The sequence below is a fragment of the Hyla sarda genome, chromosome 6, assembly GCF_029499605.1.
Source record: "Hyla sarda isolate aHylSar1 chromosome 6, aHylSar1.hap1, whole genome shotgun sequence".
Classification (NCBI taxonomy): Eukaryota; Metazoa; Chordata; class Amphibia; order Anura; family Hylidae; genus Hyla; species Hyla sarda.
Window position 1 is genome coordinate 269,567,506 of NC_079194.1, and position 20,282 is coordinate 269,587,787.

At 46.1% G+C, this 20,282-nt stretch overlaps 1 protein-coding gene across 6 annotated transcripts in view; it reads right to left on the reverse strand.

Annotated features, from left to right (window-relative positions):
* LOC130277031 (capping protein, Arp2/3 and myosin-I linker protein 3-like) overlaps positions 1-20,282 on the reverse strand; it is a 530,598-nt gene that overhangs the window by 401,999 nt on the left and 108,317 nt on the right. For all 6 annotated transcript variants that reach the window (XM_056527256.1, XM_056527257.1, XM_056527255.1 and 3 more), the window contains exon 5: positions 14,901-15,022. In XM_056527256.1, coding sequence (XP_056383231.1) covers positions 14,901-15,022 — 122 coding nt within the window. The remainder of the gene's footprint in view (positions 1-14,900; positions 15,023-20,282) is intronic.

Genomic DNA, 20,282 nt, shown 5'->3' on the forward strand with positions numbered 1-20,282 from the left:
CAGTCACATATGGACTGCGGGTCCTCGTTTGTCATATATTTGATTGACTGTGTATGCGGCACCTACTACATCGGCAGGACCACCCAGACCCTAAGGAAACGTCTCAACGGCCACAGACACAACTATCAAATAGGCTATTTAAAACAGTGTGTGTCAAGACACATCCTGGAAGACCACAGCAAGGACTTCTCGTGTTTGAAGATCACGCCCATCGAACACATCCCCGCTGAATTGGACAACAGACAAGCAGCCCTGAACAAACGGGAAGCCTATTGGATCTACAAATTGAAATGCCTAATGCCGGACGGTTTAAATGAATGCATAGTTATGATCACACCTCCATGTGCAACCCCTTCCCCCCCCTCTCTCCCTCCCACCCCCATCCATGTCCCTTCCGCTGTCCACCCTTGTGGCTCTCCTCCCCTGCCCCCCCGGCTCCTCCCCCCACCCCCTCCATTACCCCTCTGACTCTGCCCCACCCTGACTCACACCAGCCACCCTTCCACCCCCACCTCGCCCCATCATATCCCACCCTGACCAACCCCTCCACCCTCCCCCTGTCCCTTCCCAGCCAGACCTTCCAGTCCCCACCCCTCCATACACACTTGCCCCTGACACACCCCCAGGACAACATCCATCAAATCCAGTCATTCAGATCCTTTATTTAACGGCTCTGTTCCCTACATCCATCCCACCCCACCCTGGGAGCAATTTTGAGGTCTGTACCAGACACCAACTGCGCCCCACCATGTGCTTATCAACCACAACATGCGCCTGCCGCGCATATCAGCTACCACATGTGGCTGCCACACTCTCCCGGCATTACAGGCGATCCCGCTATCTACAGCGCATGACCGGAAGTGACTTCCTTCACGCCGCGTCACTCAGTGTGCACGGCTGGAAGGGACCTCACATGCCGCGTCGCAGAGTCCAAGTGGTGGCACCCGTATATATAACGGAGCGCCGACACTTCGGATCCATAAGCCCGTCTGCAGGAACCCTGGCGAGGACTACACAAACGTAAGTACCCATTCCTCCCCCAAACTACCCGGCGGCGCTCTGGGGACCTACGTTCCCCGACTTTATGCCCGCAGCCCAGCTCGCAGCCCTCCCACCCTCCTCCCTACGGTGCTCTGGGAGACTTCGTTCCCCGTCCAGATGCCCCACCCCGGCTCACAGCCCTGATACCAGGCATCTTACCGTTGCGCTGTGGACCCGCCTGCCTGCAATACAGCCATGGAGTCCCCCCCCCAAACCCTCCCTAGGCTGGATATGGATATGAATCACCATTATGGTGCAGCCCGCCCACTGCTTCACCGTCAGGTGGATTGGTCCACCATATCATGGTTCCAATTCCCACCTTTTCAACACTTGTCTGTTTGTTAATACACCATTCTACATTCCTGTTATAAGCCCCTGCACATGTCCCATGTCCGCATCCACATGCCTAGGGACATGGTAAATGGTGTGCATTCACAACCCCCTCCATATAAGCCTATACATTCAAGTCCTCTTCCACTTGTTGGTTTTTACTTGTTTTTAGACCACTTGTTTTATGACCCTCCTGGTCATCCCCATTATTTACCTTTTTTAATGTGTGCTTTTTAGGTCTCTGTATTTCTATTCATTTATTTTGACATTTATGTATATGTATATGTTCCTTCTGTAGCTACTATTGTGGAGCTGAGGAAGGCGCCAGTGAGCGCCGAAACGCGTTGTCCTGTTTTACCTGTTTGACTTCTTTTTGCAATAAACGTTAGTCCTGCATAAGTGCTGGCTCAGACCTCTGCTTTATTTGACCGCCGTCGTCACTCAGGAGCGCTCTCAACAAACCCCATTTTTTCACTCTCCACATTCACATTATTGTCCGTCTCCCTGGGGAATACGGAAAACAAGGGGTGAGAGCAGCAGACTGTAACCATCTTCCTCTCTTCCTACCCCCCACCATACCTCAGAGGCCCCCTACACCTCTGTGCGCAACGTCTCAAGGTCAGTACGTCACCTTGGGTATTGGTGGTGGGTATCTTTTTCTAAGAAATACTACACTGGGAGCACCCTGTTGTGTTTTCTCCTCTTTTTCCTTCATACCTGGACCTTAACATGTACAGCTTGGAAGAAAGAAGGGACATAGGAAATATGATAGAGACTTTTAAATACATAAAGGGAATCAACATGGTAATGGAGGAGAGCATATTTAAAAGAAGAAAAACTACCACAAGAGGACATAGTTATAAATTAGAGGCAAAGGTTTAAAAGTAATATCAGGAAGTATTGTTTTACCGAGAGAGTAGTGGATGCATGGAATGCCTTGATCTGTGGGCTGATTTTTGGGTGAGGTCCTCTCCATTGCTTTAGAACCCTTATCTTGTACTACAAATCCCAGCAAGCCCAGTGGCCAGACCCCCCGCAATCAGACATCTTATCCCCTAACGTGTGCATTTTACAGCTTTGCAAGCTTATACTGATCCTGCAAACGACCCTACTGAGTGAATATTTTCTAGCAATTGGAGCAAACAACATTATCTGCTGACTAAGCTAGTGTCAGAAACTGCTATATAAAATTTAACTTTGAATAGTTCTCTTTAAGACACAAAATAGTGATCATATCTAGGAGGTCACATGGAGTGAGATCCATTGGGATATACTTCATGATCCAAGGGCTACCTTGACACAAAATTGATATGGAAATATAGAAAATTGTTCCTCTAAATAAAAGGCACTTCACCCAGTAGATTTATAATTAATATTTTATTGCAACCTGTTTCAATCCCGAAATGGGATCTTCATTTCCATATCATTCCCTCCCTGATTGACTGATGTCACCCCCGGGAGTTCCTCGTGGCAGCCTTCCTGCATCTTTCTTTCCAGACGCTACTGTAGGTGTTGTGCCCTGAGCATAACCACCTAGGGGTAAGGACCCTATAGTTTTTTACGCTATTGCACCTTCAAAACGGTCCTCACTAGGGGCGCACTCAGTGTTGTTTTTTTTAAGATACTTATATCGACACAAAATTGGAATCAGTACCTGTGAATAATAAATCAAAGCAATTTACGTGTTCCTAAACATATTTGTGAGATATATACGCTCTAACTGACATTCCCAGATGTCAGGATCCGGACTGGTATGCAGCGAGGACACTGGCGGTGGATCCTCTGTGTCAGTGGGGTGATGGCGTGGGCCGTACCTGGGGAACGGAATCTAAGGGGTTACTGGTTTTCACCAGAGCCCGCCGCAAAGCGGGATGGACTTGCAGAGGGCAGGTAACCCCCAGGTCGCTCAACAGCTGAGACAGGCGCGGTACACAGGGACAAGGCAAGAGCAAGGTCGGACGTAGCAGAAGGTCAGGGCAGGCAGCAAGAGTCGTAGTCAGGGGCAACAGCAGAAGGTCTGGGTACACAGGCTTGGGAACACACTAAACGCTTTCTCAGGGCACTAAGGCAACAAGATCCGGCAAGGACAGAAAGGGGAAGTTGGTTGTTATATAGAAGGAGCAGATGGACGCTGATTAGGGTGATTGGGCCAGGCACCAATTAGCGGTGCGCTGGCCCTTTAAATCTGAGAGCCCTGGCGCGCGCGCCCTAGAGAGCGGGGCCGCGCACACCGGGACCCAGCAGGAGATCGGGACAGGTGAGTGGGACGGGATGCGATCCGCGAGCGGGCACGTCCCGCTAGGCGGATCGCATCCCCGCCGGGCACAACAGAGCAGCGTATCCGGTCAGCGCTGCCAACCGGAGCGCTGCAGGGCAGAAGGCACCGCGAGATAACACCAGATAATGTATCCTGCAATGTAACGCAGTATAATTATATCAACTGTGAAGGTGACGTCATCAGGAGAGTGATTGAGGGAAATTGAGTATCTGCCCTGTTGAGGTACTAAAGTTATCTGCACCACTAACTAGGCTATAGTACCCTCCAGCACACACAAATTATATGTGAAATGCAATAATACACATTGAAGTTATTGTAGCAAGTCGGGTATACCAGCAACAAAAATTGGATTATACCCACAGGATCGTACTTCCAATGGGGTCAGTTGGGATACTTGTAAAATAATAGAATAATGAACGTCACCATTCTGCACAAGATAATAGAAGCAGTCTATCTGGTTCATGGTTTTACTTACCTACTGAAGTACCTAGGAAAAGGCAGCTGACGTCATATCCTCCCCGATGCCACACGCCATTGCCGGACACACCTGCATTGACTCCCACTAAAGGCATGTCAACAGCCAGCGGTGATTGCTTAGTGCTAGCAGAAGAGAAGGAGACGTCTAAGTAATACATTAATTCAAAAGGTATTTAAGACTGTGTATTTTAAACTTGCAACTCTTCCTACATTGTACAGGACAGAGGCTCATTATTACAGAGGAAAAGCCAAGAGATTAATAGGCACTGTTTTTCACACAATATCAATGCCATGAGGCTTCACTGACAGTACCACCAGGTATTACGATCCTACTCTGACAGCACTGTCAGCCTCAGTGGTCATATATATTAAGCACACATAAGTCAGATGGTAATGTTAAAAGGATAGTTACCCTAGGTGGTGCAGATAACTTTAACATCCTGGGTGCCTCACCAACACAGATTCTCTACTCCCCTCAATCCCTCCCCTGATGATGTCACTTTTACAGGTGATAAAAACACGTTGGGAGCATTGCCGTAAACAATATCTGGGGATATCCCGTACAGCATATATACTGCTTCCAAATTCATGTATTAAGGTAGCTTTTGGAGTGAGATCCATTGGGATATACCTCATGATCCATGTGACATTCTAGATATGATCACTATTTTTTGTCGTAAAGAGAACTATTAAAAGTTACGTTTTTATAGCTCCTTCTGTCACTAGCTTAGTCAGCTTGGTATGTTGTTTAATAATGTGTGCATCCAACTTGTATTACACTTGTAAAGCCACTTAAGATTCATGTTATTGATTTTAGCATACACACATTATATCTACCTGGTTGTGAAATAGCAACACAATTAAAAACATGTGCATATAACACCTATTACCCTTGTAAAGCAACTGTACATTCATATTCTTGGTTTAATCAAATTTGCCTTATACCTACCTGGTTGTAAGATAATAATGCAGTTCAAAGCATTGAAAGTTAAAGTTGACTAGTAGGTGAGTGAAAAATCCCACCAAAAAGATCAAGCTAACCTAAAAAAATATGTCTGGTAAAGGAATTGTTGGACGGGAGACCCCTGCCATTTCCTCTGCCAGTAAAAATATTGGTGGCAGTACTAGCACCAGTACAGGTAGCAGCAACAGCAGCCAGGTGCCTGGTGGGAGTAGTAGCAGCCACATTAGCATCCCAAGTTATCACTGCCTGCCAGAGGTTGTGTGGTTTCACAGGATAGTATAGCTATTCTGGACTGGTCTTCTCAGGAGAAGGATAAAGAGTCTGAGAATATAACAGTGAGTCAACCATCCCTGGATTCCACCTCATCTACAGTCACATGGTGTGGTGATAATGTCTGTCCTAGATACTCTCTGTTTCCTCATCTCCATCTTTGCTTCCCCCTACTGCTACGCAGAAAGATAACATGAGCCAGAAAAAGTTGTGCGAGGAAAGTCAAGCTTTGGAGTGTGTTGCCGAGCTGGTAGAGGTGGAAGCAGTGGTCGAGCGTAGCACTAGAGGGACTGGTTGTGGTATGCTAGGCATACTGTAAGCCGTCATGATGGCTATGCTGAGGGGGGCATAGAACCCAAGAAGTTCACGCAGAGAGGAGTGGTAGGGATGATGAGTTTGATAAAGATTATGGGGGATATTTATCAAAATTGTCTATGTCCCGCATCAATATAGACCAAACTACAGAGGGTTAGTCTGGTCTATTGTGCACCTAATTTATCAAATGGCGCACAGCTCTTGATAAATTCTGTGCACAGACTGCATGATCTATGCTTTAGTCTATATTTAAACCTGCTCCAACATGGTCTGACATTTCGGCGTACTTTCAGCCTATGCGACTTGTCGCTGAAAAGTCGCACTTGATAAATTCAGCACCAATGCATTTTTCAATGCATTTCAGTCTAAAATAGACTAGCATGCATCATGTTCTAAAAATCCTCTAGAGCAAAAGTCGCAGAAAAGTCGCACATATTTAGACTGCGACTTTCTGTGCGACAAATTTAGACAAGAAAAAACAGTCTAAATCCTTTGATAAATCTCCCCCGATGTCTTGTCTTGTTGGACAGTACGTGGAAACCAGTTGAGGAGAAGCTTATGTATTCAGAGCAGGAGGGTAGTGACAGTCTCAGCAAAAAAAGAGCACAGCCGAGTTAGGGGAAGAACACCTGTCAAATGTAACAGGCGTAGGGCTGCTGGTCTGATGAGCTCAGGCTAAATGCCCCACAATTTGAGGAAAGCCTTGCTGCTGCAGCTCCCAACTGTCTAGCAGCCAGGTCTTGTCCACAGGAAGTACTTTATCTGTTTCTTCCTCCTCCTTAATCGTATCAGTTATCTATTGGGGAATCTATGTTCTACAGTCAACAATATGCTCCCAGTCATCCTGCTGTAGTCTGCAGCTGGCTAAGTTGTTGGTGGTGTAAGCACTCCCATACCACGGCCTTAATGCAACTAAAGGAGTGTGCCCAGCCCAGGTGGCGTATACCTAGTTGCCACTGATTTTGCAAGAAAGCCATCCCTGCTTTGCACGTTCATGTGGCGAAAGGGTGGGTTACCCCATGCAACTGTCAGTGGACAGAACAGTGCATGCCATGGCAGATATGTGGAGTAGTAGCTATGGCCAGAGGTAATACATGTCTTTTACGGCCCATTGGGTCAACATCCTGCATAATGAGGCGCCACCACAATGAGGCCAGGAAATTATAGTGAACCCTACACGGTTGTGCTGATCAGGTTGAACTGCTGATGCCACCAGTCTATCCTCCTTCTCATTCGGGTCCTCCATCACAGACATCTTGCATCCCTCCACAGGAAAGTGAGTAACTTACCCTCCTCCGCCCCCCCCCCCCCCTCCTTTCATCGGTTCAAAAACAAGCAGTGTCACACTGTGTTACATCTGCTGTGCCTGGGTGAGAAAAGCCACACAGGGGAGGAGCTTCTGCCCTGTCTGCAACAGGAAGTTTCATACTGGCTCTTTGGTCATGATCTGACATTGGAAAATATGGTCACCAATAACAGCACAAACATCGTCAAAGCAAAGTCTCTAATTGACACGACACAATCTCCCTGTATGGCACACGTGCTAAATCTTGTCATTAAACTTTTCTCGGAAACTTGCGGCTTTCTCAGGAATATGTTGGCTATCTGCAGGAAAGTGTGCATTTGGTTAAGTCATTCTTATGCTTTTAAACATGCCTTCCTGCGCCTTATTTGGAATATCCATACACGGTGTAACTCAACGTTATACATGTTGGACCACCTGAACCAGCAGCGAGCGGTGACAAACTTACTACTGCAACAGATAGATGATTTTTTGGAGCCAGTGTGACTTAGAGATGAGCTTTTGGTAGCTAATCAGAGACACCTGTCGCAGGCACAGGCCTTTTAAAGAGGCCACAAGATTTGTCAGAAAGGACAACAGTGGAATTAGTGATGTAATGCTGCTGATATTCCTTTTAGAGCAAAAGCTAATGGTGATAATTGAGGACGGAGGGATGAAGGTTCACATCTGGTTGGTAGCAGTATAGATGTTCTCCTTGAGGAGTTGGATGAGAAAGTTGGACCTGAGGAGAAGGATGATTTGTAGATGGAATCTGTGAAAGGGATAAGAGACGAGGACCCTACCCAAGGGGACACTGATAATGATGAGGACGAGGACCATGACCAACCTTGGCAGTATGGGATAGAGGCAGAACAAGCTGGGCCCTTAGAAAACTCCCTCTGCCAACATTCCTGGCAGGAGTAATAGCAGCAGCGGCAACTTCATGTTGAAGTACATGATGACAAAGTTTATGCATCAGGTATCCCTCCTGACATAAATCATCCTCAAAGGGATGTAAATCACCACCTGAAAAAACAGGTTGACGCCTACCTTAACAGTGCCCTTATTCTGACAGACACCATGAGCCCAGACCTCATGGACTTCTTGGTCATCAGATTATACAATTGGCCACAACTTGCCCTGTTTGTCCTAGGTGTTCTGTCTTGCCACTTATTATAAAATACTACCACTACCCCTGCTATACGCTGGCTACTACTAGAAACACCAGTCAGACACCTCCTGCTGTATGCTGGAAACTATACGGCAGCCATCTCCTGCTGTACGCTGGCTAATGCCAGTTTGCCACCTTCTACTGTACGTTGGATACTCATAGTAACACCTATCCGCCACCTCTTGCTGTATGCTTGTTACTTCTAGTAACAGTCAACCACCCTCTGCTGTACGCTGGATGGTACTAGTAACTCTAATCCATCATCACCTTACTTCCAGCCAGGTCTACACATACACAATCCATCATCCCTCCAAAAAAAGGATCATTTTTGGAACATGTGGAAAAAAATCACTTGCCAGACTCAAAACCTGTTACTTCTCCCAAAAAGGGATAATTTTTGTCAGGCTTGGAAAAAGCCACTGCGTCTTCCGATACCTCCATGTGCATTATAACTCAGGCAGGCATCTACCGACAACTTTTCAGCGCTTTATTTTAGTGTGAATAAGCCTGCATGTCACAATATGGGTTACTGCATGTCACAATAACAGCCTTAAAAACACTTAAATACATTACTAGCAGTTTTATACAGGGCGGTTTTAGAGTACCGTATATACTCGAGTATAAGCCGACCCGAGTATAAGCCGAGACCCCTAATTTCAACCCAAAATCCCAGGAAAAGTTATTGACTCGAGTATAAGCCTAGGGTGGGAAATACCTCATCCCCCCCTGTCATCATCCAGACCCGTCATTAACATCCTCATCATCATCATCATCCCCTTGTCATCATCCCACACATCCCCCCTTCATCATCCCCTTATCATCCCACACATCCCCCCTTCATCATCCCCTTGTCATCATCCCACACATCCCCCCTTCATCATCCCCTTATCATCCCGCACATCCCCCCTTCATCATCCCCTTATCATCCCACACATCCCCCCTTCATCATCCCCTTATCATCCCACACATCCCCCCTTCATCATCCCCTTGTAATCATCCCACACCCCCCCCCCTTCATCATCCCCACCCCCCTTCATCATCCCCACACCCCCCCCCCCCCTTCATCATCCTCTTCTCATCATTCGCCCTCAGTGGTCTTCAACCTGCGGACCTCCAGAGGTTTCAAAACTACAACTCCCAGCAAGCCCGGGCAGCCATCGGCTGTCCGGGCTTGCTGGGAGTTGTAGTTTTGAAACCTCCGGAGGTCCGCAGGTTGAAGACCACTGCGGCCTTCAACATCATCCAGCCCCCTCTCACCCCCTTTAGTTCTGAGTACTCACCTCCGCTCGGCGCTGGTTCGGTCCTGCAGGGCTGTCCGGAGAGGAGGTGGTCCGGTGAGGAGGTGGTCCGGGCTGCTATCTTCACCGGGGGCGCCTCTTCTCCGCGCTTCCGGCCCGGAATAGAGGCGTTGCCTTGACAATGACGCAGAATTACGTTGGCAATGAACGCACCTCTGCGTCGTTGTCACGGCAACGTGACTATTCTGAGGCCGGGCCCGAAGCGCTTAGAAGAGGCCTCCCCGGTGAAGATAGCAGCCCGGAACACTATCCCACCGGACCACCTCCTCACCGGACAGTCCTGCAGGACCGGACCAGCGCCGAGCGGAGGTGAGTACTCAGAACTAAAGGGGGTGAGAGGGGGCTGGATGATGTTGAAGGCCGCAGTGGTCTTCAACCTGCGGACCTCCGGAGGTTTCAAAACTACAACTCCCAGCAAGCCCGGACAGCCGATGGCTGCCCGGGCTTGCTGGGAGTTGTAGTTTTGAAACCTCTGGAGGTCCGCAGGTTGAAGACCACTGCGGGTGGGGGAGTTCACTCGAGTATAAGCCGAGGGGGGTGTTTTCAGCACGAAAAATCGTGCTGAAAAACTCGGCTTATACTCGAGTATATACGGTAGTTAGGCAGTGTTATGAACAAGTTTAGGGGCTTATTTCAATCCCAGTTTGCATTAAACCCAGCCAAATCAAACCGGCAATTTTTAAAAATTTTGGTAAAACCGTCAATTTGAACTTTTCAAAAGTTCGCTCAACACTAGTTATTATGTATATCCCAATATAAACTTGAAAACTGAAACCTGTAAATCTTATAAAGGAAACAGGTTTCAGAAACAGGTTTCTGACTATAATATCATGGGATGCATCAAAAGGGGTATAGATGCCCACAACAAGTAAATAATTCTACCACTGTACAGATCACTGGTCAGACCACACATAGTGGACCACATATAGTGGAGCTGAAGAGAGTTCAAAGACAGGCAACCAGATTAATAAAGGAAATGGGAGGACTACAGTATGCAGAAATATTGTGAGAATTAAGGTTATTTAGTTTAGAAAAAAGATGACTATGGGGCGACTTAATAACTATGTATAAATATATTAGTAGGCAGTACAGAGATCTCTCCCTTTACCTATTTATATCAAGGACTGCATTTAAACAAGGGGTCATCCCTTAAATGGGCGCTGTCAGATACAAAAAAACTTTTGATATGTTGTAAAGCGTGCAAAACCAATAGGTTTTGCAATGTCTTTCATTAGAAAATTTTCAGTATTTCATACTGAAAAAGCCAGTCAAAGAACTGCCCCCCCCCCCCCGCCTTCTGGAATGCATTCAGTCCTGCTATGTACACTGCTTCGTCCTGGACATTTTGGAGGGGGGAGTGGCAGTAAACACTGCAGGTTCATGTGAACAGAAGGGGAGGGGGAGGGGCAGGAAGACTGCTGCCGGGCTCTCACTGATGTCTGCTGTGTGTGAGAGATGCAGAAACACATTGCATTGCAGATGAAAAAGTAAGTGTCCCTGCATGTATGTGTGTGTGTGTGTGTGTGTGGATATATGTGTATGTGTGTATATCAGTGTGTCTATCTAATGTGTATCTGTAAGAATATATGAAGCCAGTGTGTGTGTGTGTGTGTGTGTGTGTGTGTGTGTGTGTGTGTGTGTGTGTGTGTGTGTAATAAAGGGGGACTACAATCATATGTCTACAGCTGTTGCAAAACTAAAACTCCCAGCATGCCTGCACAGCCAAATGATGTGTGGGCATGCTGGGACCTGTAGTTTTGCAACAGCTGGAGGCAACCTGGTTTGGAAGCACTGGACTGAGGAGAGGGAGGCGGAGGAGGGGGAGTGGTTATCACAGTGAGTACCCGCCCCCTGCTTCTGGTGGACAAAATTAAGGTATTTCAGAAATAAAGCTAATTCTGAGAGAAATTTAGGTCACAGACGCATAAAAAAAAGTACATGTACATGATCAGGATGAGATACTGAGCAACATATAACAGTTTTGTTTCTTTGAGTGATCTGACGGGTATGCTTTAAGTCTAGAGGAAAAAAGGTTTTTACATCAGCACAGATGGTGGTTTTTACTGTAAGAGTAGTGAGGCTATGGAACTCTGCTAAATGATGTAGTCATTTTGGGGGACATTTATCAAAGCATTTAGTAGATTTTTTTTTCTTAAAATTGTCGCTAAAAAGTCACAAGCACGACTTTTTGATTGTGCAGTGTCCTAAGCAAAAAAATAAAATCTTGCTTACCAAACCAAAAAGTGATTTTTGACTTGCAGTGGTCAGAGAGTTATCAAGTGCGAAAGTCGCAAAAAAGTGGCATCACATGAAAAAACCTACAAAATTTACTCCAGCTCAGACATGGAGCAGAAAAAGCCACTACCAAAGCAAAAAAAGAAAACTTGCTTACGTGAAAGAAATTTATCAACAGGCTGAAAGCAGTTGCTAAATAAGTCGCACATAAGCAAAAAAATTGTAAGAAAAAAATAACTAAAAGAGGAATACCGTATTTTTCGCCGTATAAGACGCACTTTTTCTTCCCCAAAACGTGGGGGGGAAAGTTGGTGCGTCTTATACGGCGAATATACGCCCGAGGCTGCTGCAGGCGAGAGCGGGAAGTCAGCTGTAAGTACAGAGGCTGCGGCGGTGCGGTACAGCGCTGACTACCCGCTCCCCATCCGCAGCAGCCTCATGACCGCCGGTGAATTTTTCCCCTCACACCGGCTATGTTTATTGCCCTACGCCTGGAACATACAGTTCCGGGCGCCGGGCAGGTGAATTACTAATAACTGTATACTAAAAACCAGGGTGCCTCCAGCTGTTCTGAAACTACAACTCCCAGCATGCCCGGACCGGCAAAGGCTGTCTAGGCATGCTGGTAGTTGTAGTTTCACAACAGCTGGAGGCCCCCTGGTTTTTAATATACTGTACAGTATTAGTTTTTACCTGCTCTGGCCGGCCCCCGCCTGCAGCCGCACACAGGAGCCGGCCCGGGCAGATAAAATCATAGGTATTCCTATGCCGGACATCCCTATGTCCCGAAAAATCTTTTCGGGACATAAGGATGTCCTCGGGTCACTTACCATTCCCCGGCCGATGCGCGTCCTCCTCCGGTCCTCCTGCGGTCTTCCTGAGATCCTCCGCCTCTCTATGGTTGTACGCATGGGACGTCAGTGACGTCCCGACGTGCGTACAACCATAGAGGCGCCGGAGGACCGGAGGAAGACGCGCGCCGACCGGGGCCTGGTGAGTGACCGGCGGCGCGTAATCTTCAGTGTTCCAGTCACCGCTCCTCCGGTCCCGGCACCTACTGCTATGGTCCATAGGCCATAGCAGTAGATTGTGACACCGGGCCAGAGGAGCGGTGACCGGAACACTGTGGGGGCAGCAGTACAGACATACAGCCTCCAGCTGTACACTGTATATGGCTGGAAGCTGTATGTCTGTGGGGGGGAGCTGCCTACCATTGTGGGGGAACTATACTGCCAACCATTGTGGGGAACTATACTGCCAACCATTGTGGGGGAACTATACTGCCAACCATTGTGGGGGAACTATACTGCCAACCATTGTGGGGGAACTATACTGCCAACCATTGTGGGGGAACTATACTGCCAACCATTGTGGAGGGGGGAGCTGCCTACCATTGTGGGGGAACTATACTGCCAACTATTGTGGGGGGGAGCTGCCAGTGCCTACCATTGTGGGGGAACTATACTGCCAACCATTGTGGGGGAACTATACTGCCAACTATTGTGGGGGAACTATACTGCCAACTATTGTGGGGGGGGAGCTGCCTACCATTGTAGGGGAACTATACTGCCAACTATTGTGGGGGAACTATACTGCCAACCATTGTGGGGGGGGGGGAGGGGGGAGGAGCTGCCTACCATTGTGGGGAAACTATAATGCCAACTATTGTGAGGGAACTATACTGATATAAAATATTTTACTACAGTATTTGGTTCAGAATCTTTTTTTTCTAGATTTTCCTCCTTTAAAATTGGGTGCGTCTTATATGCCGGAGCGTCTTATATGGCGAAAAATACGGTACATAAGCAAACATTGATAAATGTCCCCCTTTGAGCTCAATAAAAGAGTTCAAAAGGGGCCTGGAAGAATTTCTGTAGAATAATAATATCACAGGTCATGGATACTAGATTAATAGGGACAGAACACTGATCCAGTAATTTATTCTGATTGTCATATTAGGAGTCGGAAAGGAATTTTTCCCCTTGTATGGGGCAATTGGTATCAGCTTCATAAGAGTTGTTTTTTTTTTCCATCCTCTGGATCAACACAGTAGATAGCTTGAACTTTATGGACTCTGGTCTTTTTTCAATGTTATGAGCTATGTTATAAAACAGTGGTTCCCAACCTTTTTTTGCCTAAGTACCCCTTGACAACCCATTCCCAAAAATTGTACCCCCATTTTAGAGACATTTTTGTAATGAATATAGTATAATTCATATGCTTTACTTTACTCTATACCCTCTTGTCAGGCCCCCTGTTCCTCTACCTATCTCCCCAATCCCCCAATTTACAGGTGACGTCTTCTCTGATCGGAGTTGTTTACTTTTTCTTTTCTTCACTATCTGGCCTAGACCACACTTTTTCCCGTACAAGACTTCTCCACAGAACCAGCCAAACAAACATTTTAGGCTCCTTTCTGCAGTACAATACCCACCTATTTACAAACTCTCCATTTTTATTGCACAGTAATAGTACCCACTTTGTGTCCCCATAAAGTATTTAGGCCCCCTTTGTGCCACCAAATATAGCTGTTGGCCCCCAAACTGCCCCCATATATAGTTTTAGGCCTCCAAAATGACCCCTATTTAGTTGTAGGTCACCATACTGCCATGCTTTGTTGCTCATAGCAGTAGGTACTGGTCTGCAGGGGCAGTGGAGCAACAAAGTTGATAGTTACTGCCCACAGCAGCCCAGTGCCTGTGCTTCCCCTTTGTTGTCCTCCTGCTCCGCTCCTTGGTGCGAAGACGGCAGCCTACCATTTCTTTAAAAGTGGTCCTGGCCATTGACCAGTGTCTGACATTAATGATTTTTTTCAAGTACCCCCAGAAGAACTTAGGAGTACTTGTACCCCAGGTTGGGAACCACTGTTATAAACTATGGAAAATATAGGCAGCATGACAGCATGAAAAAGTAATTTTTGTTCAGAAACAAGCATGTCTGAAAACTCATGCCTACCACATCAGCTAAAACAGGTAACACACAAGGCATACTCAAAAACCTCTTCATTATTCTCTAATAATAGCCTAAATTGCACTTTATAAGCAAAGGGAAAAAAAATCTTGCTTTTTCTGTTATCTAAATCTTATTTACAAGCATTGTACTTTACTTTGGCTTTGCTAAAAATATTTGCTGCTGATTCAAAAGCCTGACTCTGCAGCAAATGCATAACATAAATGTGGAATAAGTACTTTGTATAATCAAAGCATGAAAATTGTAAACCTTTTTGAGATGGTACTCACCCAGGAGATAAATTCGGAAATATTTTTCTTATGGCCGATGTAACACAGATCACTACTTGTTCAAGGTCCTCCGCCCACATAAACTGAAATGGATAAAAAGAGGTTTCTGTTCCTAAGACCACCTGTTAAAATAAAGATAGATAATAGAAAAACAAAATTTCTAAATATCTAAACATCTAATGACCCCCCCCCCCCCCCAGTGTTCATTTCCTCTTGCTTTCTATGACCCGATTGGGCCCCCTTCCCTCCAAGTGCCACATAGCAGCCAAATGATCTTCCACTATGGTACGTAGTGCTCATCAAACGATCTATCTGCCTTTCTGCCATCACACAACTATATACAGTAAGGACACTATTCTTTCATGCAATCTATTGAAAACTGTCCCACTTCTATCCTGTTCGGCCCTTTTTTACGAGCTTTAAAAAGCTCTGTATCATACCTTTCCCCTTGCTCACATTTTGTGAGCGCCTGACAGGAGAAAGTGGGCTTTCCCCAGGTGACACAACGTCACTGAAACCTGTGAGAGCTGTGCCTCACCATGCCTCGGAAAACACAAAAACTGTTATAACCAGGTCAGTCTGGGACCAAAAATTTGAATTTCCACAAAAACCCTGTAGCTGAAGCTCAGGGCAATAAAGGTCCCTAATAAAGGACCGCCTAATAAAACTTAGCTTTTATGAATCAATTATAAAATGGTGAAGTGCAATTTAAAATAAGCGCTTGTTCTAGATTGCCTAGTAAGTGGCGTGATTTGGCCAGATCACATCCACTCCTATATAGTACTCCTAGAAGTGAAACTGGCAAAACTGAACAGTATGCCTTCCCCTACATGTTTCGGTGTCACCACACAGTCTTCAGAAGGAGCTTAGGAAAACCTAAGGAGGAGTGTTTAAACTAGGGACTTGGGGGGAGGGAACCTACAGCAAAGAGGGGGAAGATAGTGTAGATAGAGAGGTGGGAATTATAAATGTACCTGGGGGTGGAGCGGAGGGAGGGGTTAGAATAGTTAATAGGAATAGGCTTCATAGGAAAATAAAACTTACACCCTTGAATCCCATTAACCCCAATAACAAAGGATGGAAATGTAAAGTGTATGTTCACAAATGCCAGAAGCCTAGCAAATAAAAATGGGGAACTTGAGGTCTTGATACTGGAGGAACATATTGATATAGTTGGGGTCACTGAGACATGGCTGGACTCCTCGCATGACTGGGCTGTCAATCTGCAGGGGTTTACATTGTTTCGCAAAGATAGAATGAACAGAAAAGGTGATGGAGTCTGTCTGTATGTTCGAAGTGGTATGAAAGTCAGTGTGAACGATGCCATAGTGTGTGATGATTCTGAGGATGTGGAATCACTGTGGGTAGAATTACAAAAGAAGGGAAATACTGAAAAAATAATACTTGGTGTAACCTACAGACCCCCTAATATCACTGAAGAGATAGAAGGTCGGCTGCATAAACAAATAGAGAGGGCCGCCCGGGCAGGTACAGTGGTAATAATGGGAGATTTTAACTATCCAGATATAGATTGGGGTCCGGGGTTGGCTAAAACTACAAAGGGGCGACAATTCCTAAATTTATTGCAGGATAATTTTATGGGCCAGTTTGTGGAGGACCCAACAAGAAGTGATGCCTTGTTGGATCTGATCATTTCCAACAACGCAGAGCTGGTTGGTAATGTAACTGTGCGGGAAAACCTTGGTAATAGCGACCACAATATACCGTATTTATCGGCGTATAACACGCACTTTTTAGGCTAAAATTTTTAGCCTAAAGTCTGTGTGCGTGTTATACGCCGATACACCCCCAGGAAAGGCAGGGGGAGAGAGGCCGTCGCTGCCCGCTTCTCTCCCCCTGCCTTTCCTGGGGTCTAGAGCGCTGCTGTCGGCCCTTTTCACCCCCTGGTTATCGGCGCCGCTGCCCGTTCTGTCCCCCTGACTCCTGCCAGGGAGAGAGAAGCGGCGCCGACAGCCAGGGGTAGAGAAGGGGCAGCGGCACCCATTGCCGGCGCCGCTGCCCCGTTGCCTCCCCCCATCCCCGGTGGCATAATTACCTGAGTCCGGTCCGCGCTGCTCCGCTGCTCCAGGCCTCCGTCTTGCGTCCCCGGCGTCATTGCTATGCGCTGAACGGCGCGGCGCATGAAGTCAGTGCGCATGAAGTCAGCGCGCATAGCAACGACGCTGGGGACGCACGACGGAGGCCTGGAGCAGCGCGGACCGCTGCCCCTTCTCTCCCCCTGGCTGTCGGCGCCGCTTCTCTCCCCCTGGCTATCAGCGCCGGCACCGATAGTCAGGGAGACAGAACGGGCAGCGGCGCCGATAACCAGGGGGTGAGAAGGGCCGACAGCAGCGCTCTAGACCCCAGGAAAGGCAGGGGGAGAGAAGCGGGCAGCGACGGCCTCTCTCCCCCTGCCTTTCCTGGGGGTATATCGGGGTATACACGCGCACACACGCACCCTCATTTTTTCATGGATATTTGGGTAAAAAACTTTTTTTACCCAAATATCCGTGGTAAAATGAGGGTGCGTGTTATAGGCCGGTGCGTGGTATACCCCGATAAATACGGTAGTTACTTTTGACTTAAAATGTAGAAAACAAAGACAGGTGGGGAAGGCAAAAACATATAACTTTAAAAAGGCAAACTTCCCTGGGCTGAGGGCTGCACTACAGGACATAGACTGGGGGGAGGTGTTGTCAAATACTGATACAGAAGGTAAATGGGGCATCTTTAAATCAACTCTAAATAACTATACAGCTAAATATATACCAAAGGGGAACAAATATAAACGATTAAAACTAAATCCTACATGGCTGACAAATGATGTTAAAAGAGCAATAAACAACAAAAAAATAGCCTTCAAAAAATACAAATCTGATGGGTCAGCTATAACATTTAAACAGTACAAGGAGCTTAATAAAATCTGTAAAAATGTAATAAAAACAGCAAAAATTCAAAATGAGAGACAGGTGGCCAAAGAAAGCAAAACTAATCCTAAATATTTTTTTTATAGATAAATAAATGCAAAAAAAACAAGGACAGAGCATGTAGGACCCCTTAATAATGATAATGGGGAGGTTGTCACAGGCGATAAAGAGAAGGCGGAGCTACTGAATAGGTTCTTTAGTTCTGTATATACTAGGGAAGAAGGAGGAGCTGACATTGGACGGGTCAGTGCTGGTAACACATCATGTAATGTACTGAACTGGCTTAATGTAGAGATGGTACAAGGTAAGTTAAGTAATATAAATGTAAGCAAATCTCCAGGGCCAGATGGATTGCACCCAAGAGTTCTTAGAGAGGTAAGTTCAGCAATATCTGTACCCCTGTTCATGATATTTATATAGATTCACTGGTGTCTGGTATTGTGCCAAGGGACTGGCGCAAGGCGAATGTGGTGCCAATCTTCAAAAAGGGCTCTAGGTCTTCCCCAGGAAACTATAGACCGGTAAGTTTAACGTGCATTGTGGGTAAATTGTTTGAAGGACTTATAAGGGATTACATACAGGAATACATAGGGGATAATTGTATTATAAGTGATAACCAGCATGGGTTTACTAAGGATAGAAGTTGTCAAACCAATCTAATTTGCTTTTATGAAGAGGTGAGTAGAAGCCTTGACAGAGGAATGGCTGTGGATATAGTGTTTCTGGATTTTGCTAAAGCATTTGATACTGTCCCTCATAGACGTCTGACAGGTAAGTTAAGGTCTTTGGGTTTGGAAATTTTAGTTTGTAACTGGATTGAACACTGGCTCATGGATCGTACCCAGAGAGTGGTGGTCAATGATTCGTACTCTGATTGGTCCCCGGTAATTAGTAGTGTACCCCAAGGTTCTGTACTGGGCCCGCTGTTGTTTAATTTATTTATCAATGATATAGAGGATGGTATTAACAGCTCTGTTTCTATCTTTGCAGATGACACCAAGCTTTGTAGCACGGTACAGTCTATAGAGGATGTGTATAGGTTTCAAGATGACTTGGATAGACAGTGTCTGGGCACCCACTTGGCAAATGAGGTTCAATGTGGATAAATGTAAAGTTATGCATCTGGGTACTAATAACCTGCATGCGTTGTATGTCTTAGGGGGGATTAAACTGGCAGAGTCACTGGTAGAGAAGCATCTGGGTGTACTTGTAGATCACAGACTACAGAATAGCATGCAATGTCAGGCTGCTGCTTCCAAAGCCAGCAGGATATTGTCATGTATCAAAAGAGGCATGGACTCAAGGGACAGGGACATAATACTCCCCCTTTATAAAGCATTGGTACGGCCTCACCTGGAATATGCTGTTCAGTTTTGGGCACCTGTCCATAAAAGGGACACTGTGGAGCTGGAAACGGTGCAGAGACGCGCGACTAAACTAATATGGTGCATGGAACATCTTAGCTATGAGGAGCGATTAAAGGAGTTACAATTGTTTAGTCTTGAGAAGAGACGTTTAAGGGGGGATATGATAAACATATATAAGTATATTATTGGCCCATACAAAAAATATGGAGAAAAACTGTTCCAGGTTAAACCCCCCCCCCCCCAAAGAATGAAGGGGCACTCCCTCCGTCTGGAGAAGAAAAAGTTAAGTCTCAAGGGGCCTTCTTTACCATGAGAACTGTGAATTTATGGAACAGTCTACCTCAGGAACTGGTCACAGAAGGAAAAATTAAGAGCTTTAAAAACAGGATTAGATAAATTCCTGGAAGAAAATAACATTAATGCTTATGAAGAAATATAAAATCCCATCCCTTCCCCAATATCGCGCCACACCCCTACCCTTCAATTCCCTGGTTGAACTTGATGGACATATGTCTTTTTTTGACCGTCCTAACTATGTAACCTGAAGATGGTGTGGTGACACCGAAACATGTAGGGGAAGGCATACTGTTCAGTTTTTAACAGCGACTTGTTCCATTTGCCATTATTTAAACAACTACCTAGGTGGAAGTACCGGTAGGTCCCACCGTTAATCGCCTTTGGGCTAGGGTGTGTAAGCCTGTAGGCCATACCCAGCACATACGTATAAAAAAACGTTCATATTAAAAGGTATAAGAGCCTGTAGGCCGCACCAGTGTATTACATCTCACTCCTGAGGTGTCACTGAGATAGATGAATAAGTGTAAGAGCCTGTAGGCCGCACTATTACAGCTGATAAATTACTCCACACGGTGGTGTGGGTCAGCTGTAACTATCTCAGTGTCTATTAGGTAGTGTGTGTTGGTGGTCAGAGAGCCAGGCACTTCTAGGAGTACTATATAGGAGTGGATGTGATCTGGCCAAATCACGCCACTTACTAGGCAATCTAGAACAAGCGCTTATTTTAAATTGCACTTCATCATTTTATAATTGATTAATAAAAGCTTTATTATAGCTTTAAAAGTTTTATT